At 39.8% G+C, this 20,983-nt stretch overlaps 2 protein-coding genes across 2 annotated transcripts in view; one reads left to right on the top strand and one right to left on the bottom strand.

Annotated features, from left to right (window-relative positions):
• Window positions 1-20,983, bottom strand: part of LOC111869938 (trypsin-1) — an 87,074-nt gene that overhangs the window by 49,218 nt on the left and 16,873 nt on the right. The window lies entirely within an intron of this gene.
• On the top strand, window positions 1,404-15,889 carry LOC111869931 (trypsin-1). The gene is made up of 7 exons (XM_033753604.1): window positions 1,404-1,514; window positions 8,295-8,406; window positions 9,380-9,542; window positions 10,379-10,587; window positions 11,743-11,939; window positions 14,086-14,143; window positions 15,768-15,889. Exons 1-7 carry the CDS (start codon window positions 1,404-1,406, stop codon window positions 15,887-15,889), a joined length of 972 nt encoding a protein of 323 aa, XP_033609495.1.

Consider the following 20,983-nt stretch of genomic DNA (forward strand, 5'->3'; position numbering starts at 1 on the left):
GGTAAGAACCGTATAAATGTACAATGAAAATGCTTTCACACCGAACATAGTTCGATGAATGTAAGATGAGAGAGACAGACACAGATGGGAGGAAAATGTTAGAATGAATTTTGGAGAAAACTATATACAGATCATCATGGATGTGCGATCTAAGAAGCTTATGTTCTCTGACCCCTGTAACTACATCTCGAAGTCTATCCGCTTTTTCTGTGAACATAGAGGCCTTGTAATGGAACAGCTAGCCGTCCGAGAAGTTTTATGAAATATCTAACGATTAATATTTCCGAACTCACCCTAAATTGCAACAGGTCGAAATTTCTAATTCACGACAGACGAAGAAGAAAGAATATGCCTTCAAGGTGAACAATTTATTTAGCTGCTGTGACATTATTTAGCCGTGGGTTTCCATGAAAGCTGGAAATTTCTTGACAATCAGAATACTTACTACATTTTCGAGGGTGAAAGTTAGTAACGAGAATTGCACATGTTTTAACGTCGTAAACTTCGAAATTAGGACATGTCGCTCGCAAGTTTTATGATAATGACAATTTGCACATAATGCTTCGTCAAGGTTTACTTCCTGCCACTTTCTGTAGCAGAAGTGAAACTCTGGACGAGAACACGTAGCAAATGATGAACCAGCAGTTGACATGGTTAAGTGGCGCTTGCCTTCTCTTCTCTTAAAGTGAGAGCTACACAAATGTTTCACTCCCAAAATCAAGGAATCTTTTTCAAGAAGAAATTCTTCCTCTCTTCCTCCTCCCCCCCTTACTGCAGCTCTCATCAGTGCGAGTGGTAACTCTAGAGATGTTGTTTCAGATGACGGTGAAAGCCATTGTGAGTTCGACGGGCGTGTAGAGCTGCGTGTTTGTGACAACTTGAACGGCAATGCAGAGCGAATCAACATAGCACGTGGCTACCTCACTATACTGATGGATACGTAAAGTGATGGCGTGACTTCACAATCACGGACATTTTGGTTAAGTTTTGGGAATACAAGAAAAATATTGTTCTAAAAGAAAGTGAAACTCCTGGAATATTTCGGTTGATATAACTTTATTAAATATTTACTCTATTTTTTCTATGAAGCCTCTAGAAATTACTTATAAACACCTTCTATGTGTATGTAATGCCTGTGACATATTAGAAATGTGATTTAGTATTTTAGTGTCCTGGATATGTGATAGGGAGTCTACAGCAATTTAAGACGTCTATTAGTGACATATCTTATTTTGGTGTTGACATAAATAGAAGTTATGGTGTTGCCGAATGGAAGTAACACTGCAGAAGTTCCATGAGGCCAAAAACTGAGAAAGCGGAATGCATGTGTAAATCAATGTGCATCAGACGCTGTTACGTCATCGAAACTAACTGGTGAAGAGGACGGCGTCGTAACGAAGAACATGCCAGTGCGGACGCTACAATGTCTGCCTGCATTGTGTGTCATGCTACTGCTGTCAACTGCCACATTTTGTACGGATGCACCGATATCAACAGAACTGTCAGTCAGGAAGGTAAGTGCTGAATGGGAGGGCAAAAAGGGGAAATATTTGGACTCGTATTCGGGAGATACCAAATTCGAATCTCGGCTGGGACACTGCCTATTCTGACTGCGGTTTTCCTTGTGTTCTCTCAGTCTCTTAGGACGATTGCCATGATAGTGTTTCTACTTAGGCCACAAGGACTTCCTTCAAAGTCCTTTCTAAGTCGTCATTCATCTATCATCCTACTTTCTGACGTATAGTGTACAGGTACTGACTGCGTGGTAAAATCACCCACACACAAAAGCAAACTTCAGACACGTCGACGGGAGCAGAAAGTGCTAAGCCACAGTTAAATTCGATCATTAATATGCGGAGTCATCAGGTGCAGCAGTGTAATTACTCTTTTCAACCCAACCTGTTTCTTGTACACCTTGGGCGTCTTCCAAGATTTCTCTTTTGCTGTATATTATAGTTTGCCATTACTATTTGCCATCACTACTCATTAACAGGCTTTGTCCTTTATTTTGGTCCATTTTACGTCATCCTTCCTACATATATATACTCGTATATATGTAGGAAGTGCCGAGGTCAAGAATACATATCTACTCTACCGTAAGTTTCATGGTGATGTTCTTAATTAATTAAGCACAGGAACATCTTTAACATTCAGAGAGTATAAAATACGAAAAGGAATCTTCATATCATTGCTGCGTCAGGTATCTTTGCCTCAGTGTTAGAAACATTATACATACGATAAGGGGCATTGCGCGCTTTAAGAGGGTCAGTTATGACATTTCCTTATATAACAGGACTTACGAATGGAATTCTTTTTTAAACCATTAGGCGTACTTGTAGCAACAAAAAGAAAATAGTCGAGTCAGTTAAATTATCAAAATCATTGCGCGTATTATCTTCAGGGAAAATATTGCATCCATATATTCTTCACACATGACCTTCTTGTCTCACACACACTCACACATGTGGGGGTCTCTATATATACTCTCTCATATGTGTCTTCTGGTATACGTAAAAATGAAGTACATATAGAAAATATGTGGCAGAGAAAAGGAGGAAATTTATTAACTATCGAAAATTGCAAAACTACGAGTAGAATTTTTAAAGTTTATGCCTTCATTTTTCTCCTCTAGGACGGGACATGCAATATTGCATCGTTTCTCTATCTCCTTGTAACTCACAGCAACCGAATTCCAACTGCATAAAATACAGGAGAATAAGCTACATGTTGAAGTAAGGTTCTGAGATTAATACAGCCTCAGAAGAAGACATGGAGTACTCAGTTTAGCTCAGGAAAGTGGTGTGAAGTGAACTGTATCAAGATAGGTCAGTATCTCGATATAGGTACATATATTGCTGTCTTCTCTCAATAAACCTTTCACTTGCACGTCTCGTTTGCATCCAGCGACCATATTTAGACTCGTTCTGCAGCATTTAGAAGCCTCTGCTCTACATTCTGCCATCGTTACACTGAAGAAAGACAAGTTGCTTCCACTAATGTTTTCTCTTGTAATTTACATATATACTTTTCTAAGCAACTTCTATTTTAGTTTTCGCATGTGTGCTTTTTCTTCAGGCTTATCATTTTATGAAGAACACATGATGGCAAGCAATGCAATAGCTTAGCGTAAACAACGCACCTGAGGATGGCACAGTGATGCCGAAACATGTAGTGAAGTGACATGTCAGATTGTGTGCACTACAAGACGGTCAGTACATACATATCATGGACAAGTTTTCAAAATACTTGAACGTCTAAAATAGCAGTGCGCATGTCAACAAAATGATGCTAATGAGAAATCCTCTACTTAACATACAACCCAAACTTAAAATAGTATTATCTTCTGGAATAACAGATATTCCTTTGTCTTGGATCTTGCAGGTTATTAACATCTTGTTGTACTTTAGTATCCACCTACGAGACTTCACCATGTTAACTCAGCTAAGAAAACCACAACAAGAATTTTCATCGCAATGAAATATTTAAGTTCTTACACATTTGACGATTCAAAAAAACATAATATTCTATTGAATCGTGGTAACCTCGTCGTCTTAAACATAACAAAAATTTAAATGAATCAATTAAATAGGGTTCTAAATCTCTTGCACTGTATCATCCAATTCGGTATATCGGCCATCTAAATCAAGAACCGGACAAAGATTTTTTGCGGTTTTCCTCAGTCCTCCATGTGAATGTACACATTGCTTACCATGAAAGAGTTCTACACACCATTCTTCAAAATCTTTGGCCAATTCCACTCTTGACAATTTCTATTATATTTTATGATATTATATATAAATTTTGCAGTTGAAATAGTGTAATTATATAATCCAAGAATGGATCCAATAATCCACATTAAAACAAACACAGCACTATTAAATTTTAAGGGGAAATAACGTACGTGTTAAGCACATATGAGAGCATAATAATTTCTTGCATATTATTTAGTGCAACTTTGAGATAAATTTACTTCAAAAGAAACATGTTCACTTGTGTTCCTCAATCACCTTTCCATTGACTGTTGCACATGCCGAAAACTAGCTACATTATATCACATAAATACCATTTATGACCATCACATTTGTAAGTTCCTCGCAAATAAACGTATTTAAACCTGCTAGTCATAATTAGATACATAAACTGCTATTAGTACTGTACAATGTGGCACAGAATAGCGGTCCTAGGAAAATTAACTGCTATTTTAACGGTTCTTGCGTCAGGAAATGTTTACATAGCTACGCTAGAAAAGAAACACAATATTGATTAACGGAAAGGCTTGTAACCGAAGAAGGAGTGCTAAACTGTAAATAATACCGCGAAAACTGGTTCCCGGTTTGTCAGCTTGAGCAGTGAAGTAAGCAGGAGAAGAGAAGGAGATAGACCTTGCCATCAGCAAAGTCATTGCCATGGCAACTCTACTTTCACTGCCAACTTGGGGTCACAAGTCTTGCATGAGCTGCCCCTGTTAACATTTCCAACAAACCGTTTTTGTACCTGTGTCTACATAGCCGACATCAAGCACAAATGCGGGACATGAGAAAGGTGCAGAAGGTCCCCTAAAGGCTCGATTAATCCATACAGAATAACTGTACATATTTCTTTGCAGGTTATGGACCGAAAATGCGGGGGCTATAATTTTCTTAAACTACAGTTTGTTCAGTCCAAGGTGTTCGTGCTTTTGTCAGAATTACAAAAAAAAAAAAAAATTAAATGTACAAACGCCGGTCACGGTAGCCGAGCGGTCTAAGGCATGTACTGCCTTCTCTCGCTCGGAAGCCGGGATCGTGGGTTCGAATCCCACTCAGGGCATGGATGTTTATGTGCGTTTTTCTGTGTTTGTCTACGGGTAGGGGCGTTGCGACGAGCTGATCACTCGCCCAAGGAGTCCTACCGTATGTGTAAGATCGAGAAAAACGGAAGTGAACGGAGTTCATGGAGGTAGGCCTAGGCCCACTGCGGCTGTAGTGCCAAGGAAAAAAAAATGTACAAACTTCACTATGAAATTAATACGAAGGGTGTAGAGGCATATCATCTCCGTACAGTTTCAGTAAAATATTCGTTGGTAAGATATCTCTCCTGAGTGACGAATAATTCAGCACATACGAGTAATGTGGCATTTTGACCCGTTTCTAGACGACTGCGAAATAAACGAGACAACGGCCATTGCTATGCAAAAGCTTCGTAAATAAGCAACACTGGTGGAGTCGTTACTAGGCAGCGGCCAGCGCGCAACAATGGAAGTAATGTTTGAAGTGGTGTTCTCTATGTGGTCCGCTAAGAGGCTGTATCACTCGACCGGCCGAGTTCAGTTCAGTTCATTTCGAGCAGTTCAGTGCAGTGCAGTGGAGTAGAGAAAATTGAGTTGGCGAGTGAGTGAGTGAGAAGACTATTGCGGTTCAGTATTTGTGAGCTGTTAATCTCAGAAGTAGATATGAGGCACGGAGATAGTTCGAGAAACCAGAGAAAGGGGAACGTCCGCCGTTGAAAGCCGTTACAAGGCAACGACTGGTGAAGAAACATCAGACTGAGAAGACTTAGTGCGTGCGTAGTGAACTGCTGAAGGTGTGAATTAGCGATAGCCGTACAGTTACTTGTAATTGTGTGTTGTTCGTATGTGTTCAATAAATCCAATTACTAATCCGAAACCTGTCTATAATGACTCATACACGTGACAATATATAATTTATTGTCGAGTTCATAAAAGGCAGAGATGAAAAGCGAAAAGCAGAATACAGTTTAAAAAAGTAGCTAGTGCGAACAGTGCTTTATGAAATGGGTGGAGTTTCACACATTAATCTCTGAAATGAATTAAGATCATAATCCAGCGGCGGGATACGTTATCTCAGGTTGTACGAAAATAATACGTTGAATCACCCTTACTAGTAGCCTTGTTAATCAAGAAATTAGATACTTCTTTTGGCTTAGATACCTGTATGAGAACAGTCATACCTCTATATGAGAGATCAGTAGTCGCAATAGTAATGTTTTACCTACCTGCAGAAGAGGAACCAGGAGAGCTAAGTCGGTACAGCGAATAGGCTGATTAGACTGAACGACTAAGAAATGGAGGTTCGATCATCAGCATAAGCAAGAGCTCATGTAGCCTACATCGCCCCTCGGGCCCCCCCAACCTTCTATCGAAAGGATACTGAGGGATGTTTCCCCAAGCGACAGAGTGGGAAGCTGACCACTTACCTCCATCTCGGACCGATGATAGTGTGATGTGCATAGCCATTTTAGGTAACGACTCGGTAAACACATTCCCGGGCAAGAATAGGACATCCATTGTTAGACAATGAATCAGTAAACACGCCTCCTTAACAACAGAGGCCGTGTTTTCTGTGGGATCAGTACAAATTGGTTATAAAGAAGTGTTCGGCATTAGAGTAGGAGTGTAGTCGGGAGTGAAGAGTCGAGATTCGGAACGCCAGCCTCCCAGGATATGAGCTTGAAATTGAATTGAGTCGAGTCTCCAGACTTGGCAGCTGCAGAAAAATGACAAGAATGGAACTAGACTGTGACAAGAAGACTCCATGTGTGATATGAATTGACAGTGAGATTGTTATAAATCCGTTGCCTGGATAAGACTAGTGAAGACTGAGAACCCTAGTGCGTGCGCAACGTTGGATTGTAAAGTTCGCAGATCAGAGATAGTGTTGTAATTGTTTGTAGTCTCGAGGTGTGAGTGTATAAGGTGCAACAAATCTAATCATACAATCCAAAACCCGTCTATGGTCACACATACACGTAACAATACGAATGGTGAAGTCATACTTTTACTCCCTCACATGTCTTCATGGAGAGGTTCTTAATTTATTAAGTAGAGGGTCAATTTTACCGGCAGAAGAATTTCTTTAATATCTGACTGTATATAGTCCTGATTCCCTCACTTTTGTCAACATAACCACGTTTCGCAGCCGGTCACGGTAGCCGAGCGGTCTAAGGCATGTACTGTCTCCGCTCGCTTGGAAACCGGGATCGTGGGTTCAAATCCCACTCAGGGCATGGATGTTTAGTTTGTGTGTGTGCTTTTTTCTGTGTTTGTGTACAGGTAGAGGCCTTGGGACGAGCTGACCACCCGCCCAAGGAGTCCTACCGTCTGTGTAAGATCTAGAAAAACCGAAGTGAACGGAGAAGTTCATGGAGGTAGGCCTAGGCCCACTGGGGCTGTAGTGCCAACAACTGGCCGCCTGTCACTTCTCACACCCTCGAACCCACCCCCTTGTCTGAATTTTTTCTTCTGCGCATTCAAGGTTACTCTTGGCCTTGTTCGAAGTTACGTGACACTTGCTTTACTTGAATAAAAACTGGATTTCTTCATACTGGACTGGCCTAGCTGCGATAAGGATTAGGTGAGTGCTGTTACAATACATGAAGTTAGATTGATGAGCTATATTAAAGCAAGTTTCATGAGGGAGATGGAGACTTGCATCTTTAAACCGGATTTGATATATTTTTATTTCAACATTTCGTAGAAACAGGCGTTCAGTCAATATGTCGTCTTTATGATGTTCTGTGATCAGCGGTAGAAACTGCGTTGTGCGAACTTCTGTGTTGGGAAAGATACTAAAGCCACGGAATTAAGTTTTTAGGTTTTTGGCGAAAAATCTTTCAAACATGTATGTTTATATGCACGTTAGTTTTAAGAAAATGGACAATAGCAACGAAGCATCATTGCATCTTAGACTCTGAAACCTTCAGGGTAACAAAGATAGCCTATTTACGAGTACTTCTAGTATGAATGATTTGGAACCGCATCTATCAAGTTACTAGAAATTTAAAAAATACATTATTCTAATGGCAAATATATTTGATAAACCTGATTTTCTTCTGTAACTTAATCTTCAGTGTAACAGAAAATAATATGAAATGATTAACAATTATTGAACTGAAAAATTGTAAGCATTCAAGGAATCACTGTTAACTTTCTAGCTCCTGAGGGTCAAGACCTTTCTTGAGAAATGTATAGTTATTCAGCTGACAAAAATATATCCTGCCATTACTTAATCCAAAATTCCATAGCCGTGTTCTCAGAAAGCTACCATTGGACCCCATCCCGGAGCAGTTCAATTCAGTCCATAACTTCAAATTCTATTTTCCAGTGATCCGTTTTAATATTATCCTCCAATCTGCACCCAGATCTTCCAATTCGTTTCTTCCTTTTACGTTCGTCAGCTAATATTTCACTGGGATTTCTCATCTTTTCTGTATTTGCTGCGTGCTCTGTCCAGGTCGCCTTGCTCATTTTATTTTTAAAATTAATCATTAAATTATTTTTGAAACTGATGTTTCAGGCTGAGAATAACACAAACGGTAGCAATCGGTTGCTGTTTGACGAGCTGTTCGGGTTAGGGTCCAGCGACACTTCAGATACAGACGACGAGGTGCCTCAGAACTGTTCCTGTCGTAAGTATAGGGGCGTAATAAAGGCGCCCCAAAAGAGAAACTGGAGAATTTATTTCCGAAAATAAAGAAATGAAAATACTTTTGGACATAGCACTAGTGAGTGACCTCAACATAACCTCACACTGGCATTTGCTTTTTACTAAACTCGTGACAACCTTAGGCCGCAACTAACATATTTATCATAAGGAAATTGAGCTCAACATTAAAAGTATGAAACAAATTTTTATTCCTTCATCTTTATTCATTACAATTGTGTTCCAGAGACCATGCTTCGGCGTCGAATATGAAACTTCAAAATATACTCATAATATCAATAAAAGGTAAAAGTTAAGTTATCCTTGTAACAGGCCTTATAGGCCCGTAGTTTGTGAGATGTCGAGGCTCCCAAATTTTCTTTAGACAATCGGCTCACAGATGGCGGTAAAGTTGTCAGCCTTACGCGCTGGCTACCCTTTACTCTCCAAGAATATTCCTGGTACTCATTTCTGTTAGAGGCTGAGTCGACCTCAGGGCCATAGTACAGATGTAAGGTTTAGGTAAATTGGGAAAAAAAACACTTCATCGGGACTCGAACCCGCGACCTTCCGACTTGTAGCATAACATCACTTTCTTAATTGCTTCGAAAAAGCGTGCAACGAATGGAAAAAACATATTGGACATAAAATATTTGTTTCATTCCTTGTCACAAGCTTTGTTCGAAACACCTTTCGCATAGATAAATATTGAGGGAGATGAGCGGAGGACAACCTGCAGGTTTTCAAGTGGAGTCATCGTTAAATATCTATGTTCTAAACGATACCTGCTCCCTTGCGGGGAATCCAACCCAGGCTATTCAGCAAGTAGCCCACTGCTACTTCGACTGAGCTATCCCAGTTCTAGGACAGCCTTAAATCCAACATATTTAAGCCAGTATCGCTGTTTATCAATTTATGAATCACTATGTGGCTACTTCACCGTACGTTCTTGTTAACAGAGTGCGGAGTGGCAAACCAGGAGATCAGAATTGTCGGCGGACGGCCGACAGGGGTGAACCGATACCCCTGGGTCGCGCGTCTTGTGTACGACGGTAAATTCCACTGTGGAGGATCCCTCCTCAATGGTGACTACGTGCTTACAGCGGCTCATTGCGTAAGGAGGTGAGGAAACACATGTACTAACATCACTAACGTTTCAAATAACAGGAAGAGATTTGTCTGGGATGAGGCATGGAGAAATCAAGGCTGAGCCTGTGTCATGCTAAAATACAGTTGAATCTCTACGTGGAAGTTTGTACGTGAATAAATCGGCAAAGCATTAAACGGAGAGGGGTCGTGGTAACGGATATTGTAACACAAAGTTCACTGAATGGTAGAATGGTCATCGAATATTTATGGAAGATTCTGCACCGAATAAAGCGTTTAATTATTCCTGCTTTTATTTGGGAGGTTCCAGGTTCAAATGCCGGTCACGGCATCTGACCGGTCTGAGGCATATACTGGCTTCGTTCGCTCGGATTCCAGGATCATGAGTTCGAATCCCACACAAGGCATAAATATTTGGCTTGTGTATGCGTTTATTCTGTGTTTGTGTTGTCCTGTGTTTAGGTAGATACCTTGCGACGAGCTGATAACCCGTCCAAAAAGTACTACCGTCTGTAAAATGATCATGGAACTGAGAAATCAGCCCTCTGCTCCAAATTTGGAGCAAGAGGTGAGAGAGAGTTTCGAATATCAAATGAAATCCAGGCATCCTTACGAGTTTCTTATTGTCCCTCTCAGTCTCTCCTTGTAAACACTAGGATATTGCGTTAAAACAGGCCACAACCTTTATTTTTCACAAGATTATTTATTCACCAATCACGTTCTTCATCCCTCTTGATACCATATAACCTGAGTAACTGAGAAATTGCAATGAATTCAGGCTGGTTTCTTACTTAGTATCTTAGCATCTTCTCTCTGTTTATCTGGAGAAACTGTGATGTGTTAATCGGCAGGTTAAAACGCTCTAAGATTCGAGTCTTCCTCGGCGATCACGATCAGTACCAGACGTCAGAAACGCCGGCCGTTATGCGAGCCGTCTCTGCCATCATCAGACATCGGAACTTCGACGTCAACACGTACAATCATGACATCGCGCTGCTGAAGCTGAGGAAGCCAGTCACTTTCACGAAACGTGTGAGACCGGTGTGTCTCCCCCATTCGGGTGAGTGTAGGGTTTGGTCATGAGGCCAAATTTCTCTCTTGAGTAGAGACCACGCGTTTATGTGACACTGGCTGTTCCTCGACAAGGCGATTGCCTGTATAATCACGTGAGACGAGCCGGTACGATTTTCGGGCCACACGTAGAAAAGGTAAATTTATCCCTGTACTTAATTATAGACATAATTAAGCACAACGTCATGAAAATTTGACGGAAATGGAGGCATTCCCTGCCATTCTTAATTTCGGTAGAAGTTTGAGGTGAGTGGTCATTTTCACGACCCGACCCTTTTAATCTCAAGCAAAAGCACCCGGTGTCCATTGGACAGGAGCCAGAGTGTGCCCAAGATCCAGTCTTGACTCTATACAGAAGAGAATAATCCCTTGACCCTTTCGGGAAAAGAATCACGATCATCCAGCCCGTATCCCAGGTTTTATATCAAGTAAGTTATCCCAGCTCCATGAAGCCAAAATTTCTGTCCTAACGGAGTACGGGCCACCAATGAGAGGGAGACTGAACTGTCCTCGAGAGGACGAGTGAGACAAATGTCTTCCTCCCAGTAGCATGTGTGTCTCCATGTGTCTGTGGGCAGACTGAAATGAAGTGCGGTTATTTGTCCTTATTACAAATGCGCCAACAAGTAATTCCTCGACCCTGTTAATACCAGACTTAAAAATTAGTCGACTGTTATACGGCCAAACGGCGTAATGTTCAAACCTCCAATTTATTTATGCATAGCACAGGCGGCTGAAGAATGTAACTACAGCGTACATGAGGTCAATACGTTAAAGTTGTTGATCAGTGCAAAGTGACACTTAATGCAGGGTTGTGAGCACGAGGTCATGTAGGTTCATGGCAACATTCATAGGATAGCGGCACACTTGACTATAAAAAGGGGATGCCTCACCCCTAACGGTATTCCTGAATATTGTTCTAGAGCACATTTCCAGAAGAGTCCAAGCGAGTTATGAGAGGGCACAGCCAGATAAAGTACTTACAATTATGCATAAATCCTTTAAGACTGTTTTTGAATGGTGTGGGCGTTCTTCCGTAACAACTTAATCGACAACGTTTGAAACTTCATACTGAAATTTTCCAAAGAAAATCAAATCTCAGCAAGCTAAGCTATTGCACTGAATTGCAAGTCTTACTGTTCAGGGGTGGATCCTGCAGGCCGCGAAGGCACTGTCGTCGGATGGGGCCGCACTTCGGAAGGGGGCATGCTACCAGCACTGGCTCACGAGGTGCAGGTGCCAATTCTGAGCCTGCAGCAATGTCGCCAGACCAAGTATCGTCCTTCACGCATCACAGCCAACATGCTCTGCGCAGGAAAAGGAACGCAAGATTCATGCCAGGTCAGTGGCAAACCAGGGACGAATTCAGACAGAAGAATTATTTCGATCTGATCTCAGAAGTGTGCGAGGTTGATGCATCAATGTTCAACACAGCGTACAGGGTTCATGAATTTTATATTGATATTAAAATACCAAGAAGTTGCAAAATGATTATCTCTAATTCACAGAATGAAATGCAGTTAAGGGCTTCCAAACTTTCGCTATATTTGTATTAAATTATACAAATGTTTAATGACAAATCTATTTCCCTTATTTGCATAAAAACTGGAGAAAAACGAATTAAGCAAAATAGGTGAAAACATGAGCACAGATTCTAGCTGCGAATGTGTAGAAGAGCGAGTAGCGGAGAAGTGACGTTGCTCCAGCTCAAGGGGTCAATATTCAACATGATACGAAATGTTACAAATACCCTAGGCTCTAGACGGCTTCTTTTGCACTATCTAAACAAAGGAAAACTGCAAAAAGCATGAGAGTGAAGCGACATGCAGCATGAATTGGAAAGAAGAGAAATGAGTAAAAGTTTTTGGTGGGAAAACCTGAAGGAAAGAGATCGCTAGCAAAACGTAGGATCAGACGGGAGGATACTACTAATATTAATATTAAAAAGGTAGGATAGATTCATAAAACTCAGGATTGAAACTTGTGGCTGATTGTTGCAAACCTTCGGGCAGAGGATTTCTTGACTAACTGAGCAACAATTAGCTTCCCGAAATTAGCTTCGCTTCATGGAGTTAATTAGTTTAGCTCTGGAGACATGATGAAAAAAATACTTTGAAGAGTAAGCCAGAAATGAAAATATTGTAATTAATAGCAGAATGAGAAATTCATGTAATTCCAGGATCAGAACTTCTTGCCTGTTATCATTGTTGTGCAGTAAAATGAATTTTTGTAATTGAACTGCGGAAGTAAGGAAAGCGATATAATTTTTATGGTCAATTCTCGTGAGGAAAGGTTACTTTGAGAAATGAGATACAGATATGAGAATAATGCTGAGAAAATTATTAAGAGAAAAGTCTGTTGCTGTGTTGTATTGACTCTGAATAAAAATAAACGGTGGACTTTTTGCAGTGGTCTTGATATCTCAGATTCTGTTAATGAAAAATCAGATAAGTAATTACAAACTGATTTAATGTGACAGCAAAGTAAGTATTTCAATAATACAATTATCAGATTTATGTTTCTCAGACTGAAAAACAATATTGGATTTCTGTTCGTTCAGTGCCGAAATTTACAGCTCATTATTAATTAAAAAATAATCATAAGTTAATACAACCACTGTGTGAAATGTTTGAACGTGTTAACTTGTGTTATTCCATAACTGGAAGGGAAATTCTCCCTGAATTTTCATCGAGCAGTTGTGGGTACGTGGAGAATACGTAATAATTTCACCATGTGATCATTTTAAGAGCACACACCTCAGGATATCTTCCAGCACTACTGTATACAATATGGCCCTTAGTCGTATTCTCAGGAATATGGCACGTCTGGCCAATGTTTCCATTAACGGATTAAATGAGGTATATGCAGACTTGTGTGGGCAGACGCACAAGCCCTGAAGGCTGGTCTACGCTACGCCAAATAAAATGAAATGAAACTGAAACTCGTAAACTGAGAAAGAAGAAATAATTGAATATATTCCTAACATGAAATACGTTGCTACTATGTAACCCTGTTACACTGTTTCATGATTGTACCAAAGCATGGTCTCATACATTTAATATTTTCTGGTGTTTGCAGGGCCAGAAATAGTTACTACAGAACTTAGTTAATATTCATTATAACGTTGTAATTTTACACTTAATTACTGGGGTTTTTGGAATTTTTCCATCGTCTGGAATTTTAGGTGATACAGGACATGGTGTTTTAAGATTAGCTCTTTCTAAGGGGCCCAACTGAGTAGGTGTCTTCCTTTCTCACCTGAAGACGGAAACAGATCCAGTTTCCGAAACGTCGTGTCCTCTAGTACTTAAAATTCAGGATGATGGGAAAATTCCAAAACCCAGTAATTCTGTGTGTCATCCACCATCGTCAGAACCCTTTAGAATCCAGTTATAATTTTAGTCCATGTGACAAGTTCTCAGTATAGACTACAAATATGCACATAATAGTTATAAGTTATCGTATCACCGCGTGTGGTTTGTTGCAGGGAGATAGCGGAGGTCCTCTCGTAGTACAAGCAGTGGATGATAAACTTGAAATTGTTGGTAAGTCAAATATGGAGATATTATTAAATGAAAATATTACTGTTCCTTTAGTACAAGCAAGCAAGAAGTGCAGAACCATTAGTAACAAAATTCCACTTAAGATTCTATTACTGATCCACTGGTTCACACAAATGAGCGATCTGATGGCTTCAAAGAGTATCTTATTTTATTTACTTGAAGCAAAGAGTGACATACTGTGATGCGTTCTGAGGACAATGTTAAGGAAGCTGCTCTCAGAGAGAATATACGATTAAACACGTTTGGTTTTGAATTCGTAAAAAGGATATGTAATCATGTTGAAAAGAAAAGTAAGTAAAAAACAATGTTGAAACATACTAAAAATATAATTTGTTTCATTCTTCACCAGTCACACTGGACGGAAAGGACTTTTCATGATACTAAAAATAAGTTTCAATGCATTTAAGTAAGTTAAAAAATGAGACAGAAATATGACTGAGATTGCAGACAGCACAGGTGGTAAAGACGAAATTGTTTAAACTTTCTTCGCAAAAATCTATTGTGTGACTTTCTTTCTGGTACATGAGAATTCCCTTCGTACCCTAAAATTAATTAAAACTTACACATAATATTTGTGTGTTTTCTCATATGAATGATCAGTATCAAAATATAAGTTTATATCCTCTGTTCCATACATCCTCTTAAACTAAGCTATATTTTTTAAAGTACCACGTTTTGGAATATCAAGAATTATAAAGAAAGTCGTCTTCTGGGTTTAGGCACCGTGTATTCTTCGTTTTGGCCGACGTTTCGGAGGAACGTNTAGTTTGGAAAAAGCTTAAAATCATTCCCTAAGAATGTGCTGTATCTGTCTGCACTTTCGCAGACTAAGCCGTGAAAGCAAGACCAAATTCCACTAAAATAGCACAAAACTTCCAACAAAATACTCATACACTGAAAAATAGTCCAGCAGAAAGTGCTCTTCAAAGTCACTGCCTGACGCCCTCTTGCTGTATAGTGCTTCCTTAGAATATAAGACTTGATAAGCACTCCAAAACTACGGAGACATGAAAAACACTTTCTTAAAGCTAACTTCGTAATTTTAATTTAACAACTTTAAAATACCTCTTCTAGGGTTCATCCTGCCTGCTATCCTATGATTACTGGGGGCCCTTTCCTCGAAGGTGAAGGGGCCGGGGCGTGAAGCTAACCACTCACCTCCATCTAAAGTCGAGGTTAAGAAAACGTGGATCTATACATCCACTGCCCCATACGTGTTCAAGTAGTTAAGCACAGGGACAACTTTTACTTCTTCAATTGTACAGAAGAAGAAGAATTAATATCAAATTCCTTCCAATAGGTGTTTTCTTAAGATATCAGAGCACAGGTAAGGTCAATTTGCTTCTACGCCTAGGAATAACACCATGAAGGCGTGCAAAGCGACACTATGTGATGTTACAAATATTTAGAGCTCCGGCGCTCCGAACGTCTTGCCCCCCCCCCTTCCGGAAAAAAAGAGAGCGGGTAAGCCATTTTAACTCTGCGATCCCGGCCTACCAAAACATACTCAGCAAATTCACTGACCGAGTTTTCCACTTCCATGGACATATCACAAAGCTTAAATACCCTCGGCTCTTTTTGTTTAAAGTTTCGTTGTTTGTTCCAGGCATAGTATCGTGGGGCGTCGGTTGCGGACGTCCAGGTTATCCCGGAGTTTACACGCGTGTATCACGCTATTCTGACTGGGTCAAGAGGAACATGCAGGATTCCTGTTTCTGCGTCAACTGAAAGATACACACAGTTCAAAGCTCGCACACTCAAATAGTGGTCAATTCTGGGCATTTCAAGAAATATTTACTTTATTAATATTTCGAGCTTCGATTCGTAATTAACACTGCCTAAATTAATTTTGAAAACAAAAATACCGAAAGGCTGGAAATTTGTTAGCCTGTCAAAAGACATCGCCTTATTTGTAAAGTCAACCTAAAACGTGAGCACTATCTGTTTAAGTAGATCCTGAAGGATTCTGACGATGGTGTATAATACTGGATTTTTGGAAACTGGATTTGTTTCCGTCCTCATGTGATGAGAGGGAAAGACATTTACTCTGTTGGGTCCTTTTCTATCTTAGCTCCACGCATGCGTGCTTTATCACAATTTTTATTGCATATTTTGTTGTTATCTCCCGCCGAATTAGCCTGATCTCAAGTGAATAAATAGTTCTAGTGAATCTGACAGGAATTGTCCAGTGATGGGGACTAGCTCTTTCTAAGGGACCCAACACAGTAGGTGTCTTCTCCCCTCTCACCTGAGGGCGGAAACAGATCCAGTTTCCTAAACGTTGTGTTTTCTAATATCTAGAATACCGGATGATGGACAAAGAACAAAAACCCAGTAATTCTGAATGTTTGCCTATTTATTTGTGAGAAATGACGCATTTACATACAAGAAAACAAATGTCTGGGCAGTCACGGATTGTGCAACATTGATTGAATATTAGGTCATTTAAAAAAAAACCCAAAGCCTGATCGGATCCATTTATAAAAACAAAATGTAACGACCGGAATGACAATGATGAGCTTTTGTGTTGAATAGCATGTATGTGCTTGTTCACTCTAAAGTAATTTAAAGACACAGACCTGACTGGAAGTGTATTGTTGCGTGTTTTGTGTGTCACGCTACAAATAAGTTCACGCCGTTCTCTGATATAGCGAATTTATTTCTTTCGCTCGCTTACACACTTTACAATCATGGCCATTTGCAGTGTTACAATCACTGCTTACAATAACTCGACCGACACTGGACTGGCTTCACTGGCGGTTTATAGCAGACTCCTTTCTGCAGCGGATAATCCAGGGCTGGCTTCCTCGAAGACTTTTCCGAGACTGACTAACTTCGAATGCATTCAACCCCGCTATATAACCTCGGTCGCTGTTATGCAACGAACCCTCTGTTATAACCATGGAGACTCCTGTTAGAACTACAATGGAGCAATTGTTGTCTCCTCTGTAACGGTCTATTCTAGCGTTTCCATAGAAGTGACTCTTCTGGATTGCAAACACGTTACAGTATTTTACTACAAAGTAAGAATTTTGAAAAAAAAAAACGTTTTTATTTAATGTTATGGGCTAACGCGGCTCCAAGCGGGAAACCGTTCCAAGGAGAGGTGCTATGTGTCAGTGATTATTTAAATATGCAGTATTTAGTATAGATGTTGCTTATCGTTAACGATATTGGTGATATTAAAAGCAGTACGGCCAGTTTATTCAAATGATTATGGCAGGGAAAAATCTCTGCCTTATGGACCATCTGTTCACCTAAATACTAAAGCTGAAAAATGGTTAACTCGAACTAAAGAACTTTAACATTGTTTTTGTGTGTTTGTGTGTGATTTATGTCAGTGCAAGAACATGTATACATGAGCCTGGGTTATGTGTGCATGCTCGCTAGTGTATATTATCTCAAAATATTTTGTTTCCAGAACTTTTTGTTCAATTCTAAAGTGACAAATATATTTGAGAATTATGACACTTTATTACATTTGTTTTTTTTTATGAATATAAGTAAGCCTTTTAACTTACTAAGTTATAAATCTAAAAACATTAAACGAAACTACTGATACTGTAAGAAATATGGTTATTGAAATTGGTAAATTTATTATACTTAAACATAGTGCAGTCAAGTGGAGTCTTACTTAATTACTCGTACAGCAGCTGTCTTGTTATATTAAAATTTTTTAAAACTTTTGTTATTTTAGTTAGAATTTATAAACCAAATAGGTTCGTGTCCTTTCTCTTATCGCCCTTCTTGACGGGGGTCGAAATTGTGCCGCCTGTCTTTCTTGAGAAGGTTGTTTGATATCGTCCTCTGGCTGTTCGAGGCGCGCCACCGTACGGAACTGTTTTATCAGAATGAAACAAATCAACATTTATTAGAGGTATGTTGCAATAAAGGACGATTTTTACCAATTTAAACTGCAACTTCACTGCTATTTCACTGATTAAGGGAATGTCCAGAACGACTAAATCTGTAATTAGTTCTACATTTTGTATTAATGAAGTAACTAGTGTTCAGGAAGTAATGATGTCAACCATGCTGCTGAAGAACTTAACGGCCCTTTTGCAAAACTTAAAAAAAGTTACAACCCATTTTGCCTTCAGCGAAGATAAATTTTCCAGCTAAGTTTAAATTCATATCTAATATGCTGATTTTACTTCTTAGTATCGAGGCGACTAATGCTATCAGACATACATATACACCGCAAAAGACTGAATTATTTTGTTGCTGAGTACGCCTGAAATTAATAGGAAGCATTGTATATGTACAGATTTTACTGAAGTATACTTAGTACTATCCATGAGGATGTTAATTCAAGTAGTCATGTAAGTACTTACAGTAGTGTCCCATTACCGACATACACCCATAAAATATTCGCTTGGGTTATCCTGCCTCGACTAATTAAATTTCGCATACATACATCAACATAGTGTGGCATATAAACCGTTGCTACGCAGCGGCCGGCGTGCAGCAATGTAAGTATTGTTGCAGTCAGTTTTTCCTATGTTGTCAGCTCGGAGGCCATATTACTCGACCGACCGAGTTCAGTTTAGTGAATGCAGTGCAGTTGAGTACAGTGCGTTCAAGCGTGTTGGTTGGTGAGCAGGTAGTTAAAGGACTGCTGCAGTTCAGTCATTGTGAGCGATTGCTGTTAGAAGCTGGTAGGTGAGGCACGGGGATAGTTCGGGAACCTAGAGTAAGGGGAACATCCGCCGTTGAAAACGTCTGCCAGGCAACGACTTGTGAAGACACAGCAGACTGAGAAGCCTTAGGATTTGCTGTGGTGAACGGTTGAGTGAGTGATTTAGCAATAGCGCCATAGTTACTGGTAGTTAGGATCTGTAAGTTTTCAGTAAATCCAATTACCAAACCACGTTTATAGTGACTCAATTATTTGGCAGTGTTATCAGTACTCACAGAAGAGACACGACACACTGAAACACGAAGCAACTCGCGCATCCATATCCTACTACATTACTTACTGTCATGCTTACGATAGCCTATTTGAATGAACTTCTGTAATGTTAACACATTAAAGGAACACCATGAATAGATCATTTCAAATAATAGGATATAGTGATTTCGCTTATATTTATATGTTGTTAATCATAATACTCGTAGTTGTGAAAACTTTGGAATTTTTGCATCCACGTGTATTGTCAACATTGTATGTACATATATTTTAACATTCAGAACACCCATTGTAATAGTGGTTTCCAAATTATATCGATGTCCCTCTGATGGTGGTCTCTAAAGGCGCGTCCACGTTACTTGTGCTCGTGCTCGTGCTCGTGCTCGTGCTCGTGTGACTCGCTATGCTCGCGAGTAATGTGGACGATATGACAAGTCACGAGACAAGCAAATTTAAAATTTTTAATTTAAAAACTATGGCCAATAAATTAAAATACGACTACGGCCTATACACACTACGAGTAAATATACGGATCCTCACGCGCCGAAGCCTGGCGAGCAACTGAAGTAGTGTGGACGAAGATTTACGAGCACAAGTAAAAGCAAGATGAGTCTCCCGACGAGCAAAAGCCTGGCGAGCACGAGCACGAGTAATGTGAACGCGCCTTAAGGACCGAAACATGTAAGGGCATGAAGAATTGAAATAAGAAAAGCATCACCAGTCATACTGGACGGAATTGTCTTATCTTTAATAAAACCTCTAATATTTACTTTTTATTCTAAATAATTCCATTCTAAATTATATTTGCATTCGTTCTGATGAGGGAAGGTTTTCTGTGCAATGCTATAATCTGTAACATATAGGAATCCTGTATTAATATTTTCTGTTTACTGTTTGTTTCATTGCACCGTTATCCTATACTGTATCAAATTATTCTCTCTCATTTTCCCTAGTTACGTTCCTGTCGTACCCTGCGTAGCTTCAATCACAATGAATACTGAGCAGGGTTTTGGCTTGTCAGGTCAAACCAAACAATTTAAATGTTTGAGTAAAATTTATTTCTGTACCGTGGCCTGAGTTTCGAATCGATTAATGGCTGCATGCCAGCTGAGGTTTCTCTTGTTCCCTAGGGGCAAACGTACGGAGAGTAGACCTATAACTAGAAACATCAGGACCAGGTTCTCCTACATTCATTCAAAATTACCTTACTCTTTCTCATTCGCAGCTTTAAAACTTCGTAAATTAATACAGCGTTGAAAATAACTGGACATGGAAACGAACGAAAATTGTGTTCTCTAATTATTTAACAGCCGGTAACGGTAGCCCAGCGGTCTAAGGCATGTACTGTCTTCGCTCGCTTGGAAACCGGGATAATGGGTTCGAATCCCACTTAGGGCATGGATGTTTGTGTGCGTTTTTCTGTGTTTGTGTACAGGTAGAGGCCTTGCGACGAGCTGATCACCCGCCCAAGGAGTCCTACTGTATGTGTAAGATCTAGAAAAACCGAAGTGAACGGAGAAGTTCATGGAGGTAGGCCTAGGTCCACTGGGGCTGTAGTGACAAGGAAAAAAATTATTTAACAAGTTTCACTAAAATCCGGTGATTTAGTGTCTATTGGTTCCGTTCTGTATTATTAAATTATAAGGGTGGAAGATGGAAAGTCTGCAGATACATGCAGTTCAATAACAAAGTTTTGATACACGCGTCACGAATTCTAATTCACAAAATCTGCAAGTAATAAACATATTGCCTTATCAAATTATAAAACACTCCGTCCAATGTGACCTGTAAGTTTTTTACTACATAAAAACTTAACACCCTTACATGTTTCGGTCTCTGTGGACCATCTTCAGAGGGTAAACATCACTACAAATAGGAAACCACTATCACATAATTTGTTTACACGCAAAGTA

The sequence above is a fragment of the Cryptotermes secundus genome, unplaced genomic scaffold (genome assembly GCF_002891405.2).
Source record: "Cryptotermes secundus unplaced genomic scaffold, Csec_1.0 scaffold979, whole genome shotgun sequence".
Taxonomy (NCBI): Eukaryota; Metazoa; Arthropoda; class Insecta; order Blattodea; family Kalotermitidae; genus Cryptotermes; species Cryptotermes secundus.